General features: G+C 39.5%; 1 protein-coding gene across 1 annotated transcript in view; it reads left to right on the top strand.

Annotated features, from left to right (window-relative positions):
- Window positions 1-22,864, top strand: part of LOC102222870 (breakpoint cluster region protein-like) — a 47,313-nt gene extending 24,449 nt beyond the window's left edge. The window contains exons 9-23 of the mRNA XM_023342192.1: window positions 5,099-5,220; window positions 5,992-6,157; window positions 6,323-6,442; window positions 7,234-7,309; window positions 7,405-7,509; window positions 7,601-7,675; window positions 9,522-9,619; window positions 9,726-9,857; window positions 19,190-19,249; window positions 19,645-19,754; window positions 20,221-20,360; window positions 20,479-20,613; window positions 20,713-20,818; window positions 22,137-22,296; window positions 22,382-22,864. Coding sequence (XP_023197960.1) covers window positions 5,099-5,220; window positions 5,992-6,157; window positions 6,323-6,442; window positions 7,234-7,309; window positions 7,405-7,509; window positions 7,601-7,675; window positions 9,522-9,619; window positions 9,726-9,857; window positions 19,190-19,249; window positions 19,645-19,754; window positions 20,221-20,360; window positions 20,479-20,613; window positions 20,713-20,818; window positions 22,137-22,296; window positions 22,382-22,471 — 1,695 coding nt within the window. The 3' untranslated portion in view covers window positions 22,472-22,864. The remainder of the gene's footprint in view (window positions 1-5,098; window positions 5,221-5,991; window positions 6,158-6,322; window positions 6,443-7,233; window positions 7,310-7,404; window positions 7,510-7,600; window positions 7,676-9,521; window positions 9,620-9,725; window positions 9,858-19,189; window positions 19,250-19,644; window positions 19,755-20,220; window positions 20,361-20,478; window positions 20,614-20,712; window positions 20,819-22,136; window positions 22,297-22,381) is intronic.
- Window positions 22,865-23,423: the final 559 nt, after the last annotated feature.

Raw genomic sequence — 23,423 nt, 5'->3', positions numbered from 1 at the left:
CTGGAGTGTTGCTCTGATTCTGTCATGTGTGTCGGAGAAATCCTTTAATCTTCCATGGCAACTATTCAACTGTGTAAGACACCTTCAAGACACAGCTGCTCCTTGGAGTTACAGTTTTCAACCTTCTGAGCTTCAGCCTCATAGAGCCGCCCGTCCTCTTTGACTCCCCTATTCAGCTCCTTCAGACTAACCAGCAACAATTAGCAAACATCTGGTGGAACTGCGCATCAGTTGATGTTTGCTATGAACCCAAAGCATAAAGACATTAAGACAGCTTAATTATTTGTTTATTCATTACAAGTCATACCTGATTAAATCAGTTTGATTTAATCAGCAAGCTAAAACATCTGGCTAGCTGTTAGCATCCATCACTCTGAAAAAGTATTGACCTTTCCAGTAACCTCACAATGATCTGAGATCTTTCTTCTTTCTTTTTTAAACATTATATTTATTGAATTTTATAAGATAATAACAAACAAGTGACAGTGATACATTTGACATAAGATTCACATTAAACAACTTGGTCCCCAAAGTAAACAAATATAAATAATAAAGAAACAATAAAAAAACAACAACAACTCAACAGTACATATATCAGGAAACAAAAACAGAGAAATAAAAAAAACATGCAAAAAGACTCGGCAATCTGCACTGTTCTCTTAATTTCCTTTGTAGTGTTTCAGAAACTCGGTCAGCGGTGTCAGAGGAAATTTCGCTCCCTTTCCTTTGACAATGTAAGTGAGTCGCTCCAGAGCCATTCATGATGTCATCTCCTTTACCCACATGTGGTTTGACAATATGTTCATTTATTTCCAGTGTAGAGATATTAATCTCTTGGCCTGCAGGAGTACAAAGTCAATCAATTTTAACTGTCTGGAACTAAAAACACAGTTCTCTGGATAAATACCTAATAGACGCATATTAGCCTCAGCAGGTACATTCACTCCAACAATCTTTGACAAAGTTCCAATATTGCTGTAATTTTGGACACTCCAATACACAGTGAAAACGAGTACCCTTTCCAACCAAACACTTACTGCAGCTGGCTGGGATGTTAGGTTCCCAGCGGTTCACTCTGACTGGAGTTAGGCAAGTTCTCATCAACCACTCGTATTGAAGGAGTTTCATCCTTGTATTAATTGACTGCTATTGGGCTTTTAAGCATTGCAGTTTTCCAGTCCGCCTCTTGTATTTCTTCTCGGATGTCAGATCTCCACACGTCCAATCTATCTGTGGTGGATTCCTCATCATGTATTAGTAAGGCTGCATAAAATAAAGAAATGTGACCTCTCGTCTAGATTTTCTAGTACAATATTCTCTAGGTTTGACAGTGGTGGTTTGGATTCAATCTGTTTGTGTTTTGACATAATGAAATGTTTAATTGGTAAATACTTATAAAAGTTACTTCTTACATTGTGTGTGAATTGTGAGACAGTTATTTTTTGTTTTTAAGCATATGCACTGACTGATGGCACCTTTTAAATTTCGTTGCCCTTGTGACAATGATAATAAAGATTTATCTTATCTTATCTTATCTTATCTTAGATCTTAACCAAGAGCCTCTTTCTGTGGGAGTTTGTATGTTCTCCCAGTGTTAGTGGGGGTTTTCTTTGGGTGCTCAGGTTCCCACTAGATTTCCAAAACCATTTAAATTGGGGTTATTGATCAATGTAAATTGTCCTCAAGAAAGGCAGTATTAATTTCTAGAAAGTTTAATTTGTGAATGATTCAGATCAGAGAAAGAAACAAAAAAAAGTCATTTGTGGTGAGAAAAGCAAGAAGCTTGTTTTAGAGAACCAGTCCTGGTTTTAGAAGAACAGTAAAGCTACATATAGTTGTATTAAAAGTGAATGAGTTGAAGTCTTTGGGGCTTCCCAAATGATGAAAGTCCACTTCATTTAATCCTCACTGAGCTAAACAGGAAACTGTCTGGGTTTTACTGTAAATGTATCATATGTCGGGATAGCTTATCCAGAAAAAGTCAGACTCATTAGATGGGGGGGGGGAAGATGTATAATAATTCCCCATGTGACTCCCAGGTTTACCGCACTGCATTTTATTTGAATTATTTATTTCTTTTTTTTAAATAAATCCTCCTTGTGGATTTCAGGATCACACCTATAATTTCCTCCCTGCCCTGACAGTTGACGGTAAAAAAAAAAGCTGAGAGCACACGGCGTCTGGAAGGCACAGTAAGACAGCAGCGTGAGTCAGGCTGCTGCTGACTCACTGGCCTGAATGCCTGTTGCGAAAACAAGTTCAGGAAGCAGCACAAACACGGGAGGCTAAGAGGTCTCCGTGTCGCACAACCAGACAAATCAGCCGATCTTTGCGCCGCGCTCACTCCCATCCTTCCCTGCTGTGGTGTCAAATGCGCTTCCCAGAAATCACCAGCGTGTTGCCTTATCGACCAGGCTGTCGGACGGAGCAACCTTTTGCACTGGGTGGGCGCGCTGACTTGTCTGTGTTTCCTGACTGCCTTTTCTACTCCCTTTTGTAGAGCACACATCTTATTGCTAGGATTCAGATGGTCTGACTGGGAACTTCCTCTGTCCTTTCTGGGAACTTGTCTTGCCCAGAAGAACAGGATTCAAAGTTCCTAAGAAAAGTCTTTCGCATGTTGTCTAAGGAAGCCTGAAAGGCCACAAAGAGATTTACTGATAACAAGCCAAGCCTTGACAATTTGCTTTAAAATTACGAGGTGGTTGTTGCAAATGATGAGCTGTTGGCTAAGTTTGTATCTCTGCTAATGTTTTTGCGCCGTAAGTGCCTGTAATTACCCCAACCATTAAAACCATAAGAGTTTATTTAACTTTTCCTCTTGTGCATACCCCAGCGCTCGGTGTCTCATCACTTGTGCAGAAAAAAAAGAGAAACAAAACAGACACGCAGTGTTTAAAGCTTGACATCTCGTGCAGCGATGGCTCCTATTTTTTTTTCCCATCGGCATTATTATTGACTTGCGGTCACGTTTGTGTCCCCAAAAACAATAAGCGGAAGTAACCCTGGCACGGTGCTTTAAAAGCAGGACTCTGCCGCTGGATGCGCTTGATTCTCTCACCAGAGTGTTTGGAACGAGGCCGAGTTGAGCTGGAGCGCGGCGGAGGAAAAGCTTTCCCTGTTTTTCTGCAGCTGTGGTTGGTGTGCTCACATGAGCAGTGCCTCAGCGCAGGGGTCAGAGGGCAGTGGAAGAATTTAGGTGCACGCTCTTGCAGGATAAAAGCTCAATTCCATCATATCCGCCTTGAACCCCTCAGACTGTTTGGTTTAACTTTGAATAGAATGTCAAATACTAAAGTCTGTAATTGAATACAGACTCTCCTTACAAATGTGCCGTATCATGTAAAATTAACTTTTTTGAGCTTTACATCATGTTGTAATGTTATTCACTCATCAAAATCATACCTTGATTCGTTCATGAATGTTTGAAAAATCCTTTTATCTCCCATGGCAACCATTTAGCTGTGCAAAACTCCTAGTTGGACATAGCTCCACCTTTGGTACGCAGCTCCTCCATAGAGCTGCAGTTTCCACACTTCCTCCGCACAGGGCCCCACTCCCACGCATATTCTCCACTCAGCTCCTTCAGACTAGCCAGCAGCAATTAGCAAATGCCTGGTGGAATGTTGTATCAGCTGAGCTCGTTATAGGAACTACTTAGTGCAACGCTGGTAAAAACGTTGCTGAAGGGTTGAAAGAGAAGCCATGTTGTGATGACTTCCTGAAGGCGGCGTTTCAGAAAGAACAGAAGTTTTTCAAGATACAGAGGCCCAATTTCAAAGTGTTAAATTCTAAAGTAAAATTAATTTTAAGAAATATCTGATGTATTCAGCATTTTTATAACAACTGAAGGTAATATAGTTGCTTGATTGTGCTATAAAATGCCACTATGTGCCTTAGAAATACATAATACTGGGCCTTTAAATTCATGTATCTTAAATTAAGGCCTTAAAATGTCTGAAATGTATCTTTTTAAAAAATGTAAGTTGGCCTTATATACGCCAATTACAGGTCTTGTATTTTGTCGTGGCAGGACTATTTTATGTTGTATGTAGTTTTTTTTCTTTTGAGACCTTTTTATCAGGCAGAAGATTGAGTCTCGCACAGACATCTTTATTGCTTTTGGTAACAAGCTACTACTTTACTCTTGCTGGCTAGCTAACTAGCGTTTTTTTGCGTCTATATGGGTAAGTATAGACGTATCACCAACTGGTTGGAAAATGTTTGTTTTTGCCACTTGCTCTCCTCCGTTGCCAGCCTACGTGATCTTCCGAACCACCCCAACAAAACAGGATGTGAGAGTGAATAAAATTAATAAAATACTATAATGGTGCTCAAATGAAAACTTTTCTCACAAATGACAATCTAGACATAAAGTGTATTACAAAATTTACTCTTACTGGAGTCAAATTTCTGGACAGCGAGTAACTTCACTGAATGAAGATCAAACCTATTTTCACCAAAAATGCATCAGAAAGCATCAAAATAGGTAATTCATTTGTATTAATGCTATCATTTTAGTCTTCAAAATACCAGCGTTTGTGCATGATTTTATATTTTTAGTCCGTCTGATGACATTTTGAAATATCAAATTTGATTTTTTGCTTTAATTGCTTGGTAGTCTTTTTACAGACTACGTTTTTACTCTTTCTTGAGTAATTGTTTTTACTTCTACTTGAGTAAAGTTGAAGTAGTGCTGCTTTTACTTTAGTACACTTTTTGGGTACTCCTCTCAACACAGTATGCTCACAAAAAAACACGGCAGTAGCAGCATTATGCTGTTCTGATGTTGGAACAGCATAATGTTCCAACATATTTTTTTTACTTCTGCACTAATCCTCCAGATTATTCCAGTCCAAGTTCAGATCTAAGTCCACTCTAGAATCTGTGGCCAGGCTTGAAAATTGAGCAATTTTTTTTAGCTATTCCAATCTCAATCTTCACCCCATTTTTTTTTTAGCAAAAAATATAAACCTGTTTCTTCTGTCCTGCATTTTATTTCAGTTATGAACAATTTGTGTCCTTTTCTTACTCAAAATCCTGTTGAAACACATGGAGGTTTGTTGTCCTTGATTGATTTGGTGTTTTTCTGTGGCAGAACCGGCAGCTGCTGAGGGATCGCTTCATGGTGGAGCTGGTGGAAGGATCCAGGAAACTCCGTCACGTCTTCCTCTTCACCGACCTGCTGCTCTGCACCAAGCTGAAGAAACAGGCTGCAGGGTGAGTCCTGCTCAGAGACGCTCATGATCAGGCCTAAAACGTTTAATCTGGTTAAACTCTAAGAACCGAGTCTAGAAATAACCGTCAACTGATTTTGTTATCGATGAATTGTTAACGGGAGTATACAGACTCAATAAAGAAAAAAGTACTTTGCTGAAAGAGTAACAAAGCCACAACTGTACAAAAGTATACACGTTACATTTAAGTTTAGCAAGAACATTGACCCAGAACTGTTAAAGTGACATCGTTTTAGCTCCACCTGGCTCAACTCCTGTTAAACAAAAACAACAACCATGTAAAGCACCAATTATTAATCAGTTAATCCAAAAAATAATCACCAGATCAGCTCTACACTGTATTACTGGTGTTAAGTCAAGCAGAAAGGAATGTGTTGTTAGAAGATTTTTTTTTTATTTCTTTGCTACAAACAATTGAGTTTTCACCAAAGAATTGGTGTGCTATTGCATTTTTGGAAATGTCTATTTTATTTTTTTAAAGAAGAAATTGACTTGTTTAAGTCCATCTTTTAATGTATCTCTAATATTAAAAAAAAACCCTGAGTTGTTAAAGATGAATCAGTCCTAATCAAGCTATTTTTCCTTCCAAAATCCTATTATAAGCTCTGCATGTTATTATTATTACTATTCTTTTGCATTGGTGAGTGAAAGATTATAACTCAAGCATCAGTTCAAAGCACATTTAATGAGACATAGAAACACATTATCATTATAGGGAGCCTTGAGAAGTTTTAATATGTGTGTCGTCTTAAAGAAAAGGGCAACAGTATGACTGCAAATGGTACATCCCGCTGGCCGACGTGACCTTCCAAACCATCGATGACTGTGAGTCCAGTCCCATCCCTCTGGTCCAGGATGAGGAGATCGATGCGATGAAGATCAAGATTTCCCAGATCAAGCATGAAATCCAGAGAGAGAGGGTGAGGATAATTCAACAAAAAAACACCAAAACACCAGCAGGTTTTGTGGAACAAAGGATTCAAAAATAACATGAGGAACTTAAACAGGAGAGTGTGACTAGAGCAAAGCATCAAGTCTGTGACCCTGCAGAGTGATAACTCTCTTCCTTTTTTTTTTATCTGCAGAGGACGACCAAAGGAGCTAAAGTCATAGAGCGGCTGAAGAAGAAGTTGTCTGAGCAAGAGTCGCTGCTGCTGCTCATGTCCCCCAACATGGCGTTCAGAGTGGCAAACAGAAACGGCAAAGTGGGTCACACTAGCTACTAACCCATTAACCATGACGTTGCACCAATTTAAAAAAAAACTTTTTTTGATAAAAAGTTTTTGCACGTAGTTGAATTTCGCAAACCTGCAACAGGAACAAAATTTTTTTATATCACACTAGTCTACTGGCAGAAATGTTGAAGAAGACGATGGGAAGTGGAAGGACGATGATGGTTTGTTTTTGGAGTTTTTTTGGACAATGTGCAGCTGGCTCAACCAGAGCTCTCACTGCATCACACAGTTCATAAAAGTCATGTCTCATTCCAATGTGATGAATCTTAAGCTCTACTGTAAAATTTCTGACTACAATTTCCCCAAAACGCTGCATAAGTAGCTACTTCCAAGTAGGCGGGGCTTGTCGCTAAAATGCCTGAATAAGACGTCGATGTCTCCTCTGATTGGCTGAGGGCCGTGGATGAATTATGAATATATATATAATTCTACTGTTTATTTCTGCCGCCACCACAATTTTTAATGACTTATGGCATGAACAAGCTTATTTACATATGATTATATTTACATTTCTTATTTAATGGAAACACTGCAATTTTGAAACGTTGTGTTTTCAACATTAGTAGAATATAGACAAAATTTTTCCACACATTTGTAAGGAAAGCAGCTACTGACTGGGTTTTAAAACACCATTGTGTTTATCTGTTGAGGAGTTCAGGTGACAACTGTTTAAGTTTGGCATATGCTGCCCTCTGTTGTTGATGGCAAAGAATTACAGGACTGAGCCATGACGATTGTTTTTCCTGCTTTTTGTCTTTCAGGGATTCACATTTCTGATCTCCTCTGATTACGAGCGGGCAGAGTGGAGGGAGATAATTCGCGAGCAGCAAAAGAAGTGTAAGTTTCATTCTGATTTTCAAACTATTTTTTTCCTTCGTCTTTAGCAGCTGTGATCTCACTTCTCTCTCTCGCCCCAAAATGGCGCCTTTCAGGCTTTAAGAGCTTCTCCTTGACCTCTCTGGAGCTGCAGATGCTCACAAACTCATGTGTGAAGCTCCAGACTGTTCACTCTATCCCAATTACCATGAGTAAGGAAGGTGAGGCACCCACTTTGCCGCTTTTCATCCGGTTCATTTGAATAAACAACGCTTTGTATTTCAGTTGTTAACTTAAATTCCTTCTGCACAGATGACGAATCCTCTGGTCTGTACGGCTTCCTGAACGTCATCGTCCACTCTGCCTCTGGACTCAAACAAAGCTTAAGTAAGCAGTCCTTATCTTGTGTATTTGATCCGAGATCATGATCCCTGATGATTTTCGCTCTCCGTGTTGCTCTCTGTGCAGCTGCCAGCTGGGAGGGGAACAAGTGGGATTAGTCAGGAACGCTGTGTACAAGCTGCCTTAGATATGTCTGTGGCCTCTCACATAACTTTACACTTTATATCACAAAGGCTATTTGTGATGTAAAATGTTTGTGTCAGAGATGCTGTCTGACAAAACATTGATCAACAGAGACAGTGAGACTGAGAGTAGACGTGTAAAAACAAGACAGGAACAGAGATTGTTGTTTGTCCAGAAGCATCATTTTACCTCAGAGACACTTCCCTTAAACAGTGTAGCACAGAGGCAGCAAACTCATTTTATTTTGGGTCATATCAAGATCATGACGGTTCTCAATGTGCCAGTTGTGCCAGGATGTAATGATAAAACATATTAATAAACTGCTAAAATATTGAGAAATAGCTTTGGTCTGCATTTGATAGCTTCTTTTTAAAATCAAATATAGTGATCATCTTTGGACATTGGTCAGTCCCTTCAGGATTTTGCAGTTGTTTGTGATTTTTTTCCTTTTTTTTGGCAATCAGATTTTGTTGTACTATTTTGCTACGTTTGTGCTCACATATATAGCATATATTATTATTATAAATTATAATTCTAGTCTTGAGTTCAAGACAAGAATTCAAGTAAGGGTGAGGTAGGGCTGGACTATGAATAGATAATGTATATCACTATAGACACAGGATCAGTATGAATAGATAATACGCTGGATATAATATTCAATACTCAATTTATAGAATATTCACTGACCTGTGATCCAGAACTGCACTGCATTCTGGGGGATGTAGGAAGAAGAAAGGTTTTATCTGCTCAACTTCTCATGACTAGCTAAGCAAAGTTGGTGGCATCACCTAACTCAATCCCTCTTTGGTTGCCTAGCAACAACCTGTTAAGTAACTTGCGCCGCAGCAGTTTCAGGTTATCATAACTGCTTAAAAATGAAAAACAACGACGTGGAGTGAAAACTGTGGATAGAACAAGAAAGGTGATGACAGACGTTTGGCAGTATTTCCAATATTTAAAACAAAAAACCAATTAATTATTGATTAATAATTAATCAATAATTAATTAGACCATATCAATATGGTCTGATATGAAATGCATATATCATGATATGTTTTTCAACCAGGTTATCCAGCAATTGGCAAACTCCTGGTGGGATGGCACGCCTTCTGAGTTCATTATAGGAGCTACAGTAGTTCTCAGTGAAACGTTGGTAAAAACGTTGTTAAAGGGTCAATAGAGGAGCCATGATGTGGCGACTTCCTGGAGTCTCAGAAAGAGCAGGAGTTTCTTAAAGAGACAGAGTCCCAATTTCAAGGTGTTAAATTAGGAAGTAAATTTTCTTCTAAGTCATATTTGCATTTGCAGCCTTTTTATAACTACTGAAGGAAACATAGTTACTGGATTATGCTGTAAAATGGCACAATCTGCCTGGGAAATGCGTAATACTTCCTCTTTAAGTTAATGTTCTGTTTGTTTACACTGTCTTTTCCTCTTGTCTCATTTAAAAAGAATCTCTAGACCGTTCTAATAGAAAAAGATTTTGGAGCTAGAAATCATTTCTGAATTGAATTACTAAACACTGAAATATTTCCATCTGTAACTTATGTGTCCCTATGGACATAGAGACCCACATAAAACATTATGGTGGGGCAGATTTGGCCCCCTGCGCCTTGAGTTTGACATGTGGTGTAGTGTGTGTCTCAGCCAGACGATTAACACAGATCCTTAGTGCTTTAGTTTCACTTTGACGCTGTTCTGCTTTTAGATCTGTACTGCTCCCTGGAGGTGGACTCCTACGGCTACTTCGTCAACAAAGCCAAGACCCGTGTGCACAGAGACTCCACAGAGCCCAACTGGAACGAGGTGAGGCTGCTTTCCAGAAATGCATAGCAAGATCAGTCATTTAAGTAAGCCTCATGAAAGGGGATAAGGTTTACGTAATTTGATTTTGCACTGTTTCCACTGCAAGGAGTTTGAGATCGAGTTGGAGGGCTCTCAGACTCTGAGGCTGCTGTGTTACGAGAAGTGCTGCGCCAAAACCAAGCAGAGCAAAGAGGAGGGAGAGATGACGGATAAGATTGTGGCCAAAGGACAAATAAAGGTAGGAGAGAGTGATGCGAGTTACAGGAAGCGGTTTCAGTGATGTACTTGGGGTGCAGCTGGGGATTCAGACTGCACCAATTTTCTTCCAGTATATTTTGGGGAACTTAAGGAATCATAAATCCCCAAAATGTCTTCTAAATATTATTGAAATCCACCACACTTTATTCAAGGTTAGCTTGCAGTTTGATTTACCCATATGCATGTCGGACCACTTTTTTCAGTAACGAGAAATCTAATGCGCTGCTAAAACCAGTAGTCAGACTCAAGTTACTTATCAAAATCACTTTGCGCTACTGTCTTCTTTTGGAATTTAATATTATTTCCTCTACGCATCTTGGGGAGTGACCACCGTTTCTATGCGAGAGTTATCAGCAGCGACAGAAATGTAAACAATGGAGGGAGGAAATGTGGGCCGCAATTTGGAGGCCTCTGCTCCAGTCTAGAGATGGCAGTTGTTCTACATTGGTGTCTTTGTCTGCTAATCGCCCCTTCAAGGGCCTTTTGCTGCTTTAGAAGAAGTGAGTCATGAGGCTGCTGCTGGGTCAGCGGCGCTTGACCTCCTGATTGGGTGTTGTGACAGAGGCTGGATTAGACTTCGGGTCGACCAAATGTAGCTGCTGGCATCGCTCCGCTGAAGGGAGAGATAGTGGACGCTTGTTGATCAGCCGACAAAGGGATTTTCCTGCTGGGGACAGGTGGTTCAAACCACAGGAGAGCCTTCAAGGACAGGAGCCTACGCGGGAACTTTCATTACCATATTTTGTGGTCCTGTTCGGATAGCGGAAAAAACAATAAGCAAAACTATTTATTGCTTCTTTTTCACTGCAACCTGTGAAAAAGAAGCAATTTTTCACAGATTACTATTTCACAGATTTTTCACAGGCGGTTTTAAACATTAATTGGAATTTATTGTAAAAATGATAGCTCAAAATACTTAGCTTGAAAAAAAATCCTGATAAATGATAAACAATTCGATAAATGGCCACTGCTATGTAACATTCTTATTATTCAGCATTTATTCACCTATAGTGTTATTTTGAGCCTTTTTCTTGTGCTAACCTAATTGCAACTACAGTTCCTTGGCAAAATTGTTCAAACCTCTTGTACATTGTTACATTTTGTCACCTTGCAACCATAAGCTAAGACTAGCCCCTTCCTGACTTGTAGAATCAAGAGTGATATTGAACAGAACCTATCTGACAACATAAAGTAGGCTAAACGACATCAACACCAACTCGTTGTGCCCCGCCCTAAAGAAGGTCTAGCAGAAAATTGAACTGACGTTGTCTGACGCCTTGAAGGCCTCGCTTGTCTCAGTTAAGCTCAATGTTTATGATTCTACAATATGAAAGAGAGAATCATTAGGATAGATCTAAGACCAGTACCAAGAAGAAAGCAGACCAGCTGATGATGATGATGATCCGAAGCACTCTGAAAGGTCCACCTATGAATGGCTAAAAAAACGCTCAATGCTTTGTAGTGGCCTAGTCAAAGTATGGTTTTAAATCCAATGGAGAGGCTGTGATATGTCCGTGATGTAAAAGACTCATTAGCAGTTGTCACAAATACGTACTGGGAGTTTTTACAGCTATGGGAGACACAACCAGTTGTAAGGTTTAAATTAGGACTGAAACGATTATTCATGATGAATCGATATTCAAATGATTGTCAACTAATTTAGTCATCAATTAATCGATAACTGTAGAGTATAGACTCAAAACAAGGCGATGCAATTTGCTGAAAGAACACACTCAGAGCAGTAATTAAGCCAAAACTGTGCAAAAAATTTATATATTTTTTATTCAAACTGAAAAAAAACCTTCTTGTTTGTAAATGTTTTCTACCCAGAACTCATCTGGTTGTATAGTTGTAGCTTCACCCTGTTCAAAGTCTGTAAAAGAAAATAAGAAAAAAGACAGAAAAATCTTTGCTATCCAATTATTAGCTGGCCAATATAATAATAAATCTGTGTACTGATGTTATATTAAGCTTTTCACATGGTGATGAAGTATTTTTTTAGCTATCGATGCATCCTTTGCTAAAAAAAAAAAGTTCCAGTCTTCACTAAAGGAGTACTGTGTTATTGCATTTAGGAAGTGAAAAGTTTACAATTTTATAAATTAATTGAATTATTCCTTGTATTTTCATCTTTTAATGTATTTCTAATATTGCATTTAAAAGTCTTAAGTGGTTAAAAGAAAAATCAGCATAATGTGTCATTCTTTTTTCTTTTTTTAAAAAATCTTCTATTAACCATCAGATTAATCGTTAGAATAATCAATTACCAAAATAATTGTTAGTTGCATCCCTAGTAGAGCTGGTGGGTTTGCAGGGCATTTTTTTCCTTTTTCCCCTAAAAAATGCTAATTTAATGTTTAAAAGTTGGACTCAATGCAGTTCTTTAGATCTCTTAGAGATGGGGCATGTGCTCAAGGGTCAAAGGTCGCTCGTGCTAATACGTGCTCGGTCTAAGAGGATCCTGTTCAGCTACCTGAGATTCGTCCAGCCAGAAGTCTTCACAGCAGCAGGCGAGAGCACGTTGGTAAGAAGGGGTGGGAGAGGATTCTCCTCATTAATCCTACAAATCCATCTGGGAAGTAGAACAACACAGAGGCGAACGTTGTTGGCCAGGCTGTGTGTTGCTTTGCTGAAAGAGGCGAAAGTCCAACGCCAGCTGGACAAGAGGGTGCCACTGAAAGTCGTGTCAAGAATCCAGGAAGACAATCGAGATTCATCTAGACCAAATCGATGGCTCGTTATTCAGGGATTAAGGCCTTTCTGCTCCTGTTAGCGCCGCGGTTTACAGACTAGTTGGGTTTTATAGGGAAGTACCGCTTTCCTGTTGGTCGGTTGGAGACTAAACGTAAAACGGTAATGCCAGAAAAGATGCGTGAGAGTAATCTGAACGAAGGGGAAAGCTTGGACTGGGCCATCGGTGGGTTTGAAGACGAGGGAGACCATGCGGTGAGGAAACCCCCGGGTTCAGGGTCACGCCTGTGGGACCGGGTCCGCAACAGTCTGCTCAAACCAAAGGTAAAGAGCTGGAGGTGCGGTATTTATTACTGTGAACAGTGACTAGTTGTTTCCTGTTTGACCTCCATCAACGTTGTGTTTTTTTATTTTCTGGGTTTGATTATCTTTGAGGTTGAGCTGATAGCTCTGTATCGCCACTGATTGTTTTTGTTTATGTTATGTAAGTGAATAAATTTTTTTCTCTGTGGGCAACGGATTATTGGAATGAGATTTGAAGGTTTCTTGGGTGAAAGAACATCTGCCACATTGCGCAGGCACAGAGCTTAGCAGCAGAGACATGAAGGTCTCTCATTAGCGATTCTCCTGATTACTCATCATTTACATTCCCATGGCTAAATTACACCCAGGCATGGGTCGTTGTGTAAGATTGAGTGACTGATTCCATTGTACCACATTATTAATACAAGAATTGTGTTTTTTTTTTAAGTGGAACATAATCTAATCAATTTTGTACAAAGCTTTTCATACTGGTGTAAAAACTATACAACATATTGATTATGATGGTCATAATTTTATTTGTACAATGATTTTATCTTAATCTTGATACAAAGGAAAATATAGAATTACCTCCCAGTAAGTTTTTCCTAGATTTTGCGAGGTGTTTTTGCTCTTAACATTACACCTTTTTGCTGTTTTACTCTGCATAAATTAACAACTGATTACCGTATTTTTCGGACTATAAGCCGCTACTTTTTTCCCCACACTTTGAACCATGTGGCTTGTAGCCCGGTGCTGCTTTTCTGTGGATTTGTGGAGCCCACCAGGGGGCTCTTTAGCAGGAAGTGAATCATTAGACGTCAAAATAGGAAATCAAAGAAGAAAGTGCCAATTTTAATTCAAAACAAGCACATGCTAGCAGTAGGCACGGAGAAATGTTTTCAAACTCATACCCTCTCATCATAGAAACCACACGAAGAAGTTCATATGATGCCGCTTTTAAGTTAAAGGCTATTGATCAGATCGATAGCCACGTAAGCTCGGCGTGAACGAATCCATGGTTCAGCATTGGAGACGGAGGGCTGCGTCCTTAATTGCAGATTTATTCATTTATTTTCCTTTTGGAAAACCGAGAGCAGCGGAGATACCAGCGGCTTATATCCCGGTGTGGCTAATATATGTACGTTTCCAGTTGTTTTTTTGTTTGTTTGGTTTTTTTAAACAACTTTGTGGGTGCGGCTTATAGTGATGCGCACTCTCTATAGTCCGGAAAATACGGTAATTAGTATGGCTATCTGGTCAGTACTGAATAACTACTCCACTAAACAACTGTAGTCGCTCCGTCGTCTTCTCTTGCATTTCATGAAACATGATTTTAAACTGAAGGAACATTTTGACAGAAAATGTCTTAGAACCAATGGAGGTTTTAGAAACAAACTTTCTAAAACCTCAGTATACTATGAAATCTTCTGCCGGCTTAAGCAGGACAAGATTGTTGCGTTTGTATTGTATTATTTATGAACAAGATTTTACAAAATGCTTAAGAGGAAAATAAGGGATTTGGTTGGAGTGGTAAAGGTTTAAGCATCACATCAAAGAAGAAATGTTAACTAGAACATTTCTGAAGAAATTTTAACGGGGCCTGCCAAAGTCTGCCTGTCGGTTGGCACACTTCGTGGGCGTTCTGATGCTACAAATTAGCATCAATGCTAAAGTAAGCTACAATGTACTCAATAGCATGTGGAGATTGACAAACATGTTGAGTAACATGGACTTATGCCATTCAGTATGTTGAAATTAGTGTAAAAGTTAAAATGAGCCAAACTGCTAACATTAGCCAAAATGCTGTCAGTAGCATGTGGAGCATCACTCCATTCAGTGTACTAAGCATGGCTAATAAATAAGAAAAATAGCTAAAAACTTCTTTTAGGGAAAAGGCTAATGTTAATGGGGGCAGTGAAATGCAAAGGTTTGTGCTAAGGTTAATTCACTGTCTTGTGCAGCAGGGCAGTGCAATAACCTGAGAGAAAAAAGATAGTAAAGGCTAATATTAGTTAGCACTACCCTGAGAGGAATATTTAGGCTTTTCTTTTGAAATTCTTTTACAAAACTTAACGCGGTGTCACTGTTGCTCCCCGTGATTAAGCTCATCATTACCACCCTCTGTACTGAATAGCTCTTTGATAGCAGACGGTGTCCATAAACAAGTTTACTAAATATTGTACAATAACTGAAAACAGAGATGTAACTTCTATCATGAATATAGATTAGCCAAAAACCCTCCAAATTACAATGAAATATTTCTACTTCTGGTGGGCGACGGAAGTAACACCCTTAATCGTTTCCCCAATAAGCCTCCCAGGAATAAGGTGGATAGAATGTTCAATTCCAATGGTATCAATGACATCAGCGGTTATGACGTCACTCTATGATACCACAAAGGAGTCTCTCTCTTGAATGTAGCTCGCAGACAGCGTTTTCTCAGACCTGTTCCACAGTTCTATCGCGACAGATCACTCTTCAGAGCACGTTCGAAATTAATTGAAACAAGCGGGATATCGATTCCAGATATTACACGCCTTTCAGAGAAGCAAGAATTTACCACAATATAGACATGAAGCAACAACAGATTGTTTGTGAAGATGAAGCTTTTCCAGCTGAGCTTTCATGGCTCGACATGATGGACCTCAACATCCAAGTCGACTACGACGCTGTCATTTCTTTTGAAGATGACAGTGACAGCCCCATTAAGCCGGAAGATGAATCAGCAGAGATCCAGGGGGAATCAGGTCCTTCTGGCAACTTTGAGAGTCCAACATCATTGGAAGTCGAGCAGGAAACAACTCCCTCTGCTGACTTCGAGATCAACCCCTCAGTGGAAGTTGTGGAAGAAACAAGCCAACACGTCATCGATCTCACAAAGCAGGTAGACGACCTTAAAAAAGAGTTGCAGAGTAAGATTTTTGATCTCCATGAGGAAAGAGACCGAAGGATTGCATATCAGGCTGAAGTCAAATCACAGCAGGAGGAGATTGAGAAACTGCAAAAAATGGTGGTAAAAGAACATCACCTGCGAGTCAAACGTGAACATGAAAGAAACGTGCCAGAGATTAAAGATGTGTCAAAGGTTTCTTGCTCTACCAAAGTTACAGCCGACAAGAGCATCCTTCAACAGCTGGATTATTTCAAGAGGGAGGCTGAAAAATATGCCTCCCGCAACAAAGGTCTGATAGAAGTCATGGTAGAAGAATACAGAGTGAGACTTAAATACGAGGAGCAGCTCAAAAGTCACACAGAGCAAGCTTCCAAATTCAAAGCACAGGAGGAAACGGTGAAATCTCTGCAGGGTCAGGTTGCAGACCTGAAGGTGAAGTTAAAACTTGCTCTGGAAAACAACCGTCCTAGAGTCTCCAAACAACCAGAGGTCCCCCTGCAAATAGAAGGCTCCCTACGACCAGAGGAGTCCAAGGAAAGACAGACCTCCAATCAATCAGGGAGGTACGAGGAAAGACAGACCTCCAATCTATCAGTGAGGTACGAGGAAAGACAGACCTCCAATCAATCAGTGAGGTACGAGGAAAGACAGACCTCCAATCAATCAGTGAGGTACGAGGAAAGACAGACCTCCAATCAATCAGGGAGGTCTAATGAAATACAGACCTCCAATCAACCAGGGGTCTCCATGCATAGCGTGGCTCGGTCTTTGCACCGACCCACACCCAGGTTGCAATCAGAGGAGTCCACGCAAAGCCAAACCTCCACACAAACATGGAGGTCCGAGGAAAGACATACGTCCATGCGACCAACCTCCATTGGTTGCATGAAGGGGCTTCATGTTGGCGTTGGCGTGAAGGCCAATCTATGCCCGGCTCGGCCTTTACGCCGACCCACACCCAGGTGGCACTAACCTAGGTCACTATCCAAACCCAGGTTTTGCTAACACTCGGCATTAATTGCTTGATTAATTGATCTCTCTAAATTGTCCTAAGGTGTGAATGTGTGTGTGCAAGGATAAGTGTGTTAGATGATGGATGAATGAATATTTGTTAAAAGTGTCTGACAGTAGAATATGAAACAGAGAATCTGCGAAAATCCATCTAGCTCTGCTACTGTCCAGAAACATCCAATCAGAACCAAAAGGCAAACCTTTGGTTCTGATTGGTTTCTAATGTGTTGAATGTGTCTCAGCACATTCAACACATTAGACTACTAGTGTACTGCAGCTATGCAATTGGCAGAAAAACACCCTAATATTATATCATCATTGTGTATAATGATTTAGAAAACAAAATGCTGTACAGGTTTATCAAAACTATTTCAACCCATATTAGAACTTTGCATTGATTTCCTTCATTTTAGTAGCTGTGATTTTGCCTAATCCACACATTTTCAATAACCCTAAACAATATTAGTCTATTCCTAACCCTAACCCTATCTAAAACTTAATTAGCATCTTACCTCTAAATGTTACCCCTGACCCAAAGCAATGAGTCCATCATATTAGGACCAAATATGATGGAACTAATGCAGTGTTTCTCAATTCTGGTCCTCAGGCCCCCCTGCCCTTCATATTTTAGGTGTTCCCCTTCTGCCACACACCTGGATTGAATCTGTGGGTGATTAACATGCTACTGCAGTACTTGATGACTGCAGAAGAGGTCATGCTGTTCTGGAACAGCTGTTCTGAAACAGAGACACACCTAAAACATGCAGAGCAGGGGGTTTAAGGACTGGAATTGAGAAGCACTGACCTAATGTGACACTGGACATATAATGGTGCGTTCAGACCAAATGCGTTTTGAGCGTCAGGCGCAGCTGGTTTGCATTCAAAGTCTATGTGGAGGCGCGTCGAGGGCCGTTGCATCGCGCTTCAAGCCTCTAGCGCGGCGCAATTTGAACCATTTGGAGCGTTTGACACATGTAGCGCATCCAACGCTTCACATAGACTTTGAATATAAACCAGACTCGCCTGACGCTCAAAACGTGTTTGATGTTAATGCATCAGTAGAATGTTCAGTTCTACTGGTAACAATGACATCAGCAGTGATGACATCACTCTTTGATGCATCAAATGAATCTCTCTTGAGTGTAGCACACAGGCTGTTTTTCAGACCTGTTCCTGTTTCAGAGTTATAAGTTATGAATCTTTTCCAGGAGTATTGTTAAAATGATTTGAAGGCACAGAATCAGCCCAGTACAGGTTCACATTCTCAGGTTAGAGAGACTCACCTGGTATAAAGTTAATTTTTTGGTACTGGAATCACACCGGAGATAAATTAGTTTAATCAAAGTATGTCATGAATATGTGTGCATGTACTCCATCTTAAGTCCAGAGCACACTAGATTTTTGTTGCTTTTGCCACCACTTGATGATATGCATATAAGATATAAAATAAACAGCAACATTCAGAGATGCAGTGAGTTTATAGCAGTTGTTCCACCATGTCTGTAGTTCTGACGTTCTGCCATCACTGTGGTTCTAAAGAGCAGCTCAGAGAGGCAGACTAAATTCTGTCTAGTTTGGGTCTAACTGACACTGTTTTGTGTCAGTTAGACTTTTGTTTTGAGTTGAATTTGGCTCGTTTTTTGTTAATTATGTCGCCACAGTTACTCGAAATGCCAACAAAAGTAATAGCTCCCCTCACGGGATTGAGCCTCACGTTTTGATATATATATTGTGAGGGGGCACGCAGCAGTACGAGCCGCATTAATGGTAGTAGGAAGCGGCAATTATTTTGAGGTGTAGAACAATAGGGGCCTGCCATGCAATGCATAGGGATGCAATCCCTATGCATTGCTGTGGGCAGGCCCCAAAAAGTATAAAATATCTGAGAGACATGAACAGATGAAGGAATACTTCATCTTTCCTTACTCTACCTTACTAGTCTTGGTAACACAAGGTTAAAAACTTTGTAAAGACTCATAAATGTATTTATTGTGATGTAGTACTCCATAACCAGAGTTACAGGGATAATGCATATTTTGAATGTTAGTGTTCAGAGACTTGAGGAATCCCAAATAGGATCTGTGTTTGCTCAGATTTACAATTACTAAATGGCACAAAGTAGTCCCAGTTCACCAGTTAACATATGAACCAGTTTAGCACAACACTAGACAACTCTGCCCCTTTTTCTGATAGTCAGTATGTAATGACCAGCTATGTTGAATGCAGCAGTGAGAACTAGTGAAACCAATGCAGAAGTTTTTTTTATTTTTTATGCATCACTTTTAAGACAACTGTCACGTTTCAGGCTTTATCACACCATCCACAAACTAAATTTGAATTTTGATCAGAATGCAATTTAAAATGAGCTAATCCTAATCTCATAGAATAAGTCCGTTTTGTTTCTCTTTTCGTAGTTGGATCCTCAAACTCTGCAGAATAAAGACTGGCAGAGGACTGTGATTGCCGTGAATGGGGTAAGTTGTAGTCCAGATGAGGATTATGAAAAGCTGGAGTTGACTTTGAATGTGGGCATTATTTAGAAAATTGCAGTAATAATAAAATCATTTTATTTTAAATCGCTATGACTTCAGTCTTGCGATTCCTTAGAATAACCTTGAAGTAACTAAGGGGGAAATGGCTACACATTACAGCAGCAATGTTTGACCAGTAACCAAGGCGTTGCTACAGTTGGCTATCAGAAGCTACTGTAAATTAAATTATTGTTTATTATAAGAAATCTCTCCTTATATAAAAATCGATGGTCTTACTGATTTCCTGTGGCCTCGGTGAATGGAGTTCAGAAGAAGTTACTCAGGTCTGCTTTCATGTTGCCAAATCGTCATCAGCTGCTTTCTCCGACCCGATGTAGATCGAGGTGAAGCTGTCGATGAGGTTCACCAGCAGGGAGTTCAGCTTGAAGCGAATGCCGTCACGGAAACAGTCTGGAGTCTTCGGAGTGAAAATCCACGTAGTCACAAAGTAGGTTTCTAATATGATGTTCAAATGATTTTCAGTTTGTTTATTTGAGAGGATCCCCATTGGACTCTACTACAGTAGAGACTATTCTTCCTGGGGCCACACTTCAAATGCTACAATAAATCATACTTTTACAAACATTACAAAAAAAAGACAGAATAAATACTTTGACACAAGCAAAATCAAAAGACAAAATTCAAATGAACTTCCTCAACAATTTTGAGTTTTCACAAACATTGCAAAAAAGACATCACATAAAACACAGAAACAAAATCAAACACAACATTTTGACAAGGAAAATTAAAAACAAACTGTGACAATCTTCACTTTAAGGATAAATTCATCCAATCCATCAGTTGATCTTCCATGTGTCAGTTACTCAACATACACAAATTAAAAGAGATTTGCTATATTTTTATAATCTGCCTCGTAAAGCTTTGGGTTTTTCGTGCGTCTCTGTTGTGATTAGGCGCGAACGCTCCAAAGTCCCACTCATCGTTCGCCAGTGTGTGGAGGAGATCGAGAGACGTGGGATGGACGAAGTGGGGATATACAGAGTGTCCGGTGTTGCTACCGACATCCAGGCCTTGAAAGCCGCTTTTGACTCAAGTTAGTTTGGTTTAAGTTAAAATACAGACATTATGGCGGGATAAGAAGAAGCATTCTTTTTTACTCTACAACAAATTGTAAGTTGGTGAAGTTGCAGCTTTTCTTGTGCGTTCCGCAGACAACAAGGACGTGTGCGTGATGATGAGGGAGATGGACGTGAACGCCATCGCTGGAACGCTGAAGCTGTATTTCCGCGAGCTGCCGGAGCCTCTCTTCACCGACGAGTTGTATCCCAACTTTGCCGGAGGGATCGGTCAGTCGTCACCTTGTTACGTTCTCACCACTCGTCGGTCGCTCTTAGATAAGTTTGTGTTCTGACGGCAGCGAATCCACCTTTGCTTCTGTCTTGCAGCTCTCTCAGACAGCGTGGCCAAGGAGAGCTGCATGCTCAACCTGCTGCTGTCTCTGCCAGAGCCAAATCTGGTGACGTTCGTCTTTCTGCTCGATCACCTGAAGAGGTAAATAAATGCCCGGTAAAATTAAGCCTTACCTTCTGTGTCTTTATTTATTCCTCAATCCGTACTAAAGAAGACATGCCAGTATGAGATTCTTAAAATAATTATGGAAAATATGATATAATCACTTTTATTTACAACAAAAATGTGAAGAAGCCATTTATTTTAGCAAACTACTAGGCAGAGGAGAGGCTCTGTTGTATTACCAAATAAACACCAAATAAACTTAATAAATAAATACATAAACATGGGATTTCTGCCGCAGTTTTGACCAGCATTTGCCTTTAGGATCAATAAAGTATTTTTGAATGTGAATGTGATTGAATTGTTACCCTGAAGCGCAGACATATGCCACCATGTTCCTCCCAACAACTGTGTCATCATAAATATTGTACTTTACATTAGCGAGACATGCATGTCTCACCTTTTTCCACATAATCAGATTATGATTTATCAATGAGGATTTAGCTGCACTCCACTAACATGAGCTGTCATTTTGCAGACATTAATCGATATTTTGTACAGGGAGATACATAAAATGCTAAAACTGCTGGAAAGAAAGTAACCTGATAAACTTTATGCTCACAAACAACAGTGATTCCAGAAGTGACTGTTTGTGATGAGTGCAGCAAACATGCCTCATTTGGGATATTTTCTGTGTTGCTACTACTATTTGTATTTTTTTATATTGTTCTAATAAATATTCTGTATTTTGAGTTTTTTAAATGGTTTTTAATGTTTTAAAGTAAAATAAAGCCATTTTGAATCATGTTACATTTATTTTTATTGTTGTCGATGTAAAGTTTCCTGTCTTTCAAAAAGACTGACTCACCTCACTGAAACCAAATCTACCTAGTGGTATAAATAAAACTGATTGATTGATTGATTGATTGATTGATTGATTGATTGATTGATTGATTGATTGATTGATTGATTGAATCAACATATTCTCATTTTAAATAATTGTCGGAAAAACAATCTTTATATTTTTGCAGTCATAGAGAGTGACAGATATACCTTAACAGTTGAAATGTTGTCATTCAGATATAGTGGTAACGTCTTGTTTTAGTGACTCAAAAGACAATTTGTTGTCAGAAAAGTGGGTTTTATTTAATTATTTCTTTCGATTTTACTCTCTTTTATTGTATTTATATATATATATATATATATATATATATATATATATATATATATATATATATATATATATATATAAGCAAAAATGGATTTTAAAATTACTAATCTACTTTGACAACCAATGGAATTACAAACTGGGATGTGTTTGTGTCTCTAAAACCCGATGATGGCTTTGTCTGTACAGGGTGGCTGAAAATGAGAGCATCAACAAGATGTCTTTGCACAATCTGGCTACTGTTTTCGGTCCCACTTTGCTTCGACCTTCGGAAAAAGACAGCAAACTCTCGTCCACCTCCCAGCCCCTCTCCATGAACGACAGCTGGTCTCTTGAGGTCATGGCTCAGGTAAAGCCCATTCCGAAGCGTCAAATCGCGTCACTGTATGGTTTGGAATATTTGCCTGACCGTCTTCTTGTGTTTCTTTTTGAAGGTTCAGGTCCTTCTCTATTTCCTTCAGCTGGAGAGCATTCCAGCCCCCGACAGCAAGCGGCAAAGCCTCCTCTTCTCTACGGAAGTATGACAGGAACACGACAAACCTGGACCGTAACGACCCCGCTCTGAGGAAGAATGTCCGGCTCCCGTTGCCCGTACTTCTGTTAGCCACCAGGAGGCGCCATCACCCTCTGTTAAAACTGGAAACAACCACCGCAATCAAAGCCATTTCTTTGGGAGCTAAGCTTGTGGTCTGTTTACGTCAACCTGCTGTGTCAGAAAAAAAAGACTTCCCTTTAAGATCTATAGGTGGAATATATCATTCCTTTATTTGTAAAATTTAATTTAAATCTGAAGAAGCAATATTTCCTGTGCTCTGTTCTGTCTGTGTGCACATTATCTCCATATTCACACTGGAGTTTTTTCTTTTCTTTTTGCTATTTCTGGATTTTTATAAGATTTATTTCTGGCTGTGGATGGCTTGATGTATATATATATGTATATATCTATATATATATATATATATATATATATATATATATATATATATATATATATATATATATATATATATATATATATATATATATATATATATATATATATATACCCCCACCCGCCCCAGTTTAAATTCACCTGTGCCAACCTTCCCATCTGATGACCAATAGAGCTTTTCTGTCCTCCTTATGTTTACACCGTCTAAATTTTGTACAGAGACTAAAGCTGAAGGCAACATGCAGGCATGTTGAGTCAACCGGTCGACATTTTGTGTTTTCTGTGAATTTCTGTTTCTCTTGTTTGTTTTCCCAGATGAGCTACAGGGTGGATACGAGTGTTTTTGTTTTGTTTTTTCGTTGTTGTTGTTTTTTTGAAAGGAAAATCATTCCAGAAATTCTACCCTAACACTTTACTCTGCCTAACATAGAATGTATACCATGCTGTGTGTAATGTCAACTACAAAGCCATCTTTTTGTCTGCATTCCAGAACTGTTCACCTTTCTTTTTTTTTCTTTAGATTGTGTCTGCAAGCTGAACCTCAT

This window comes from Xiphophorus maculatus, chromosome 11, assembly GCF_002775205.1.
Source record: "Xiphophorus maculatus strain JP 163 A chromosome 11, X_maculatus-5.0-male, whole genome shotgun sequence".
Classification (NCBI taxonomy): domain Eukaryota; kingdom Metazoa; phylum Chordata; class Actinopteri; order Cyprinodontiformes; family Poeciliidae; genus Xiphophorus; species Xiphophorus maculatus.
The sequence above is the reverse complement of the archived record's forward strand: the minus strand, read 5'-3'. Positions and strand labels throughout refer to the sequence as shown.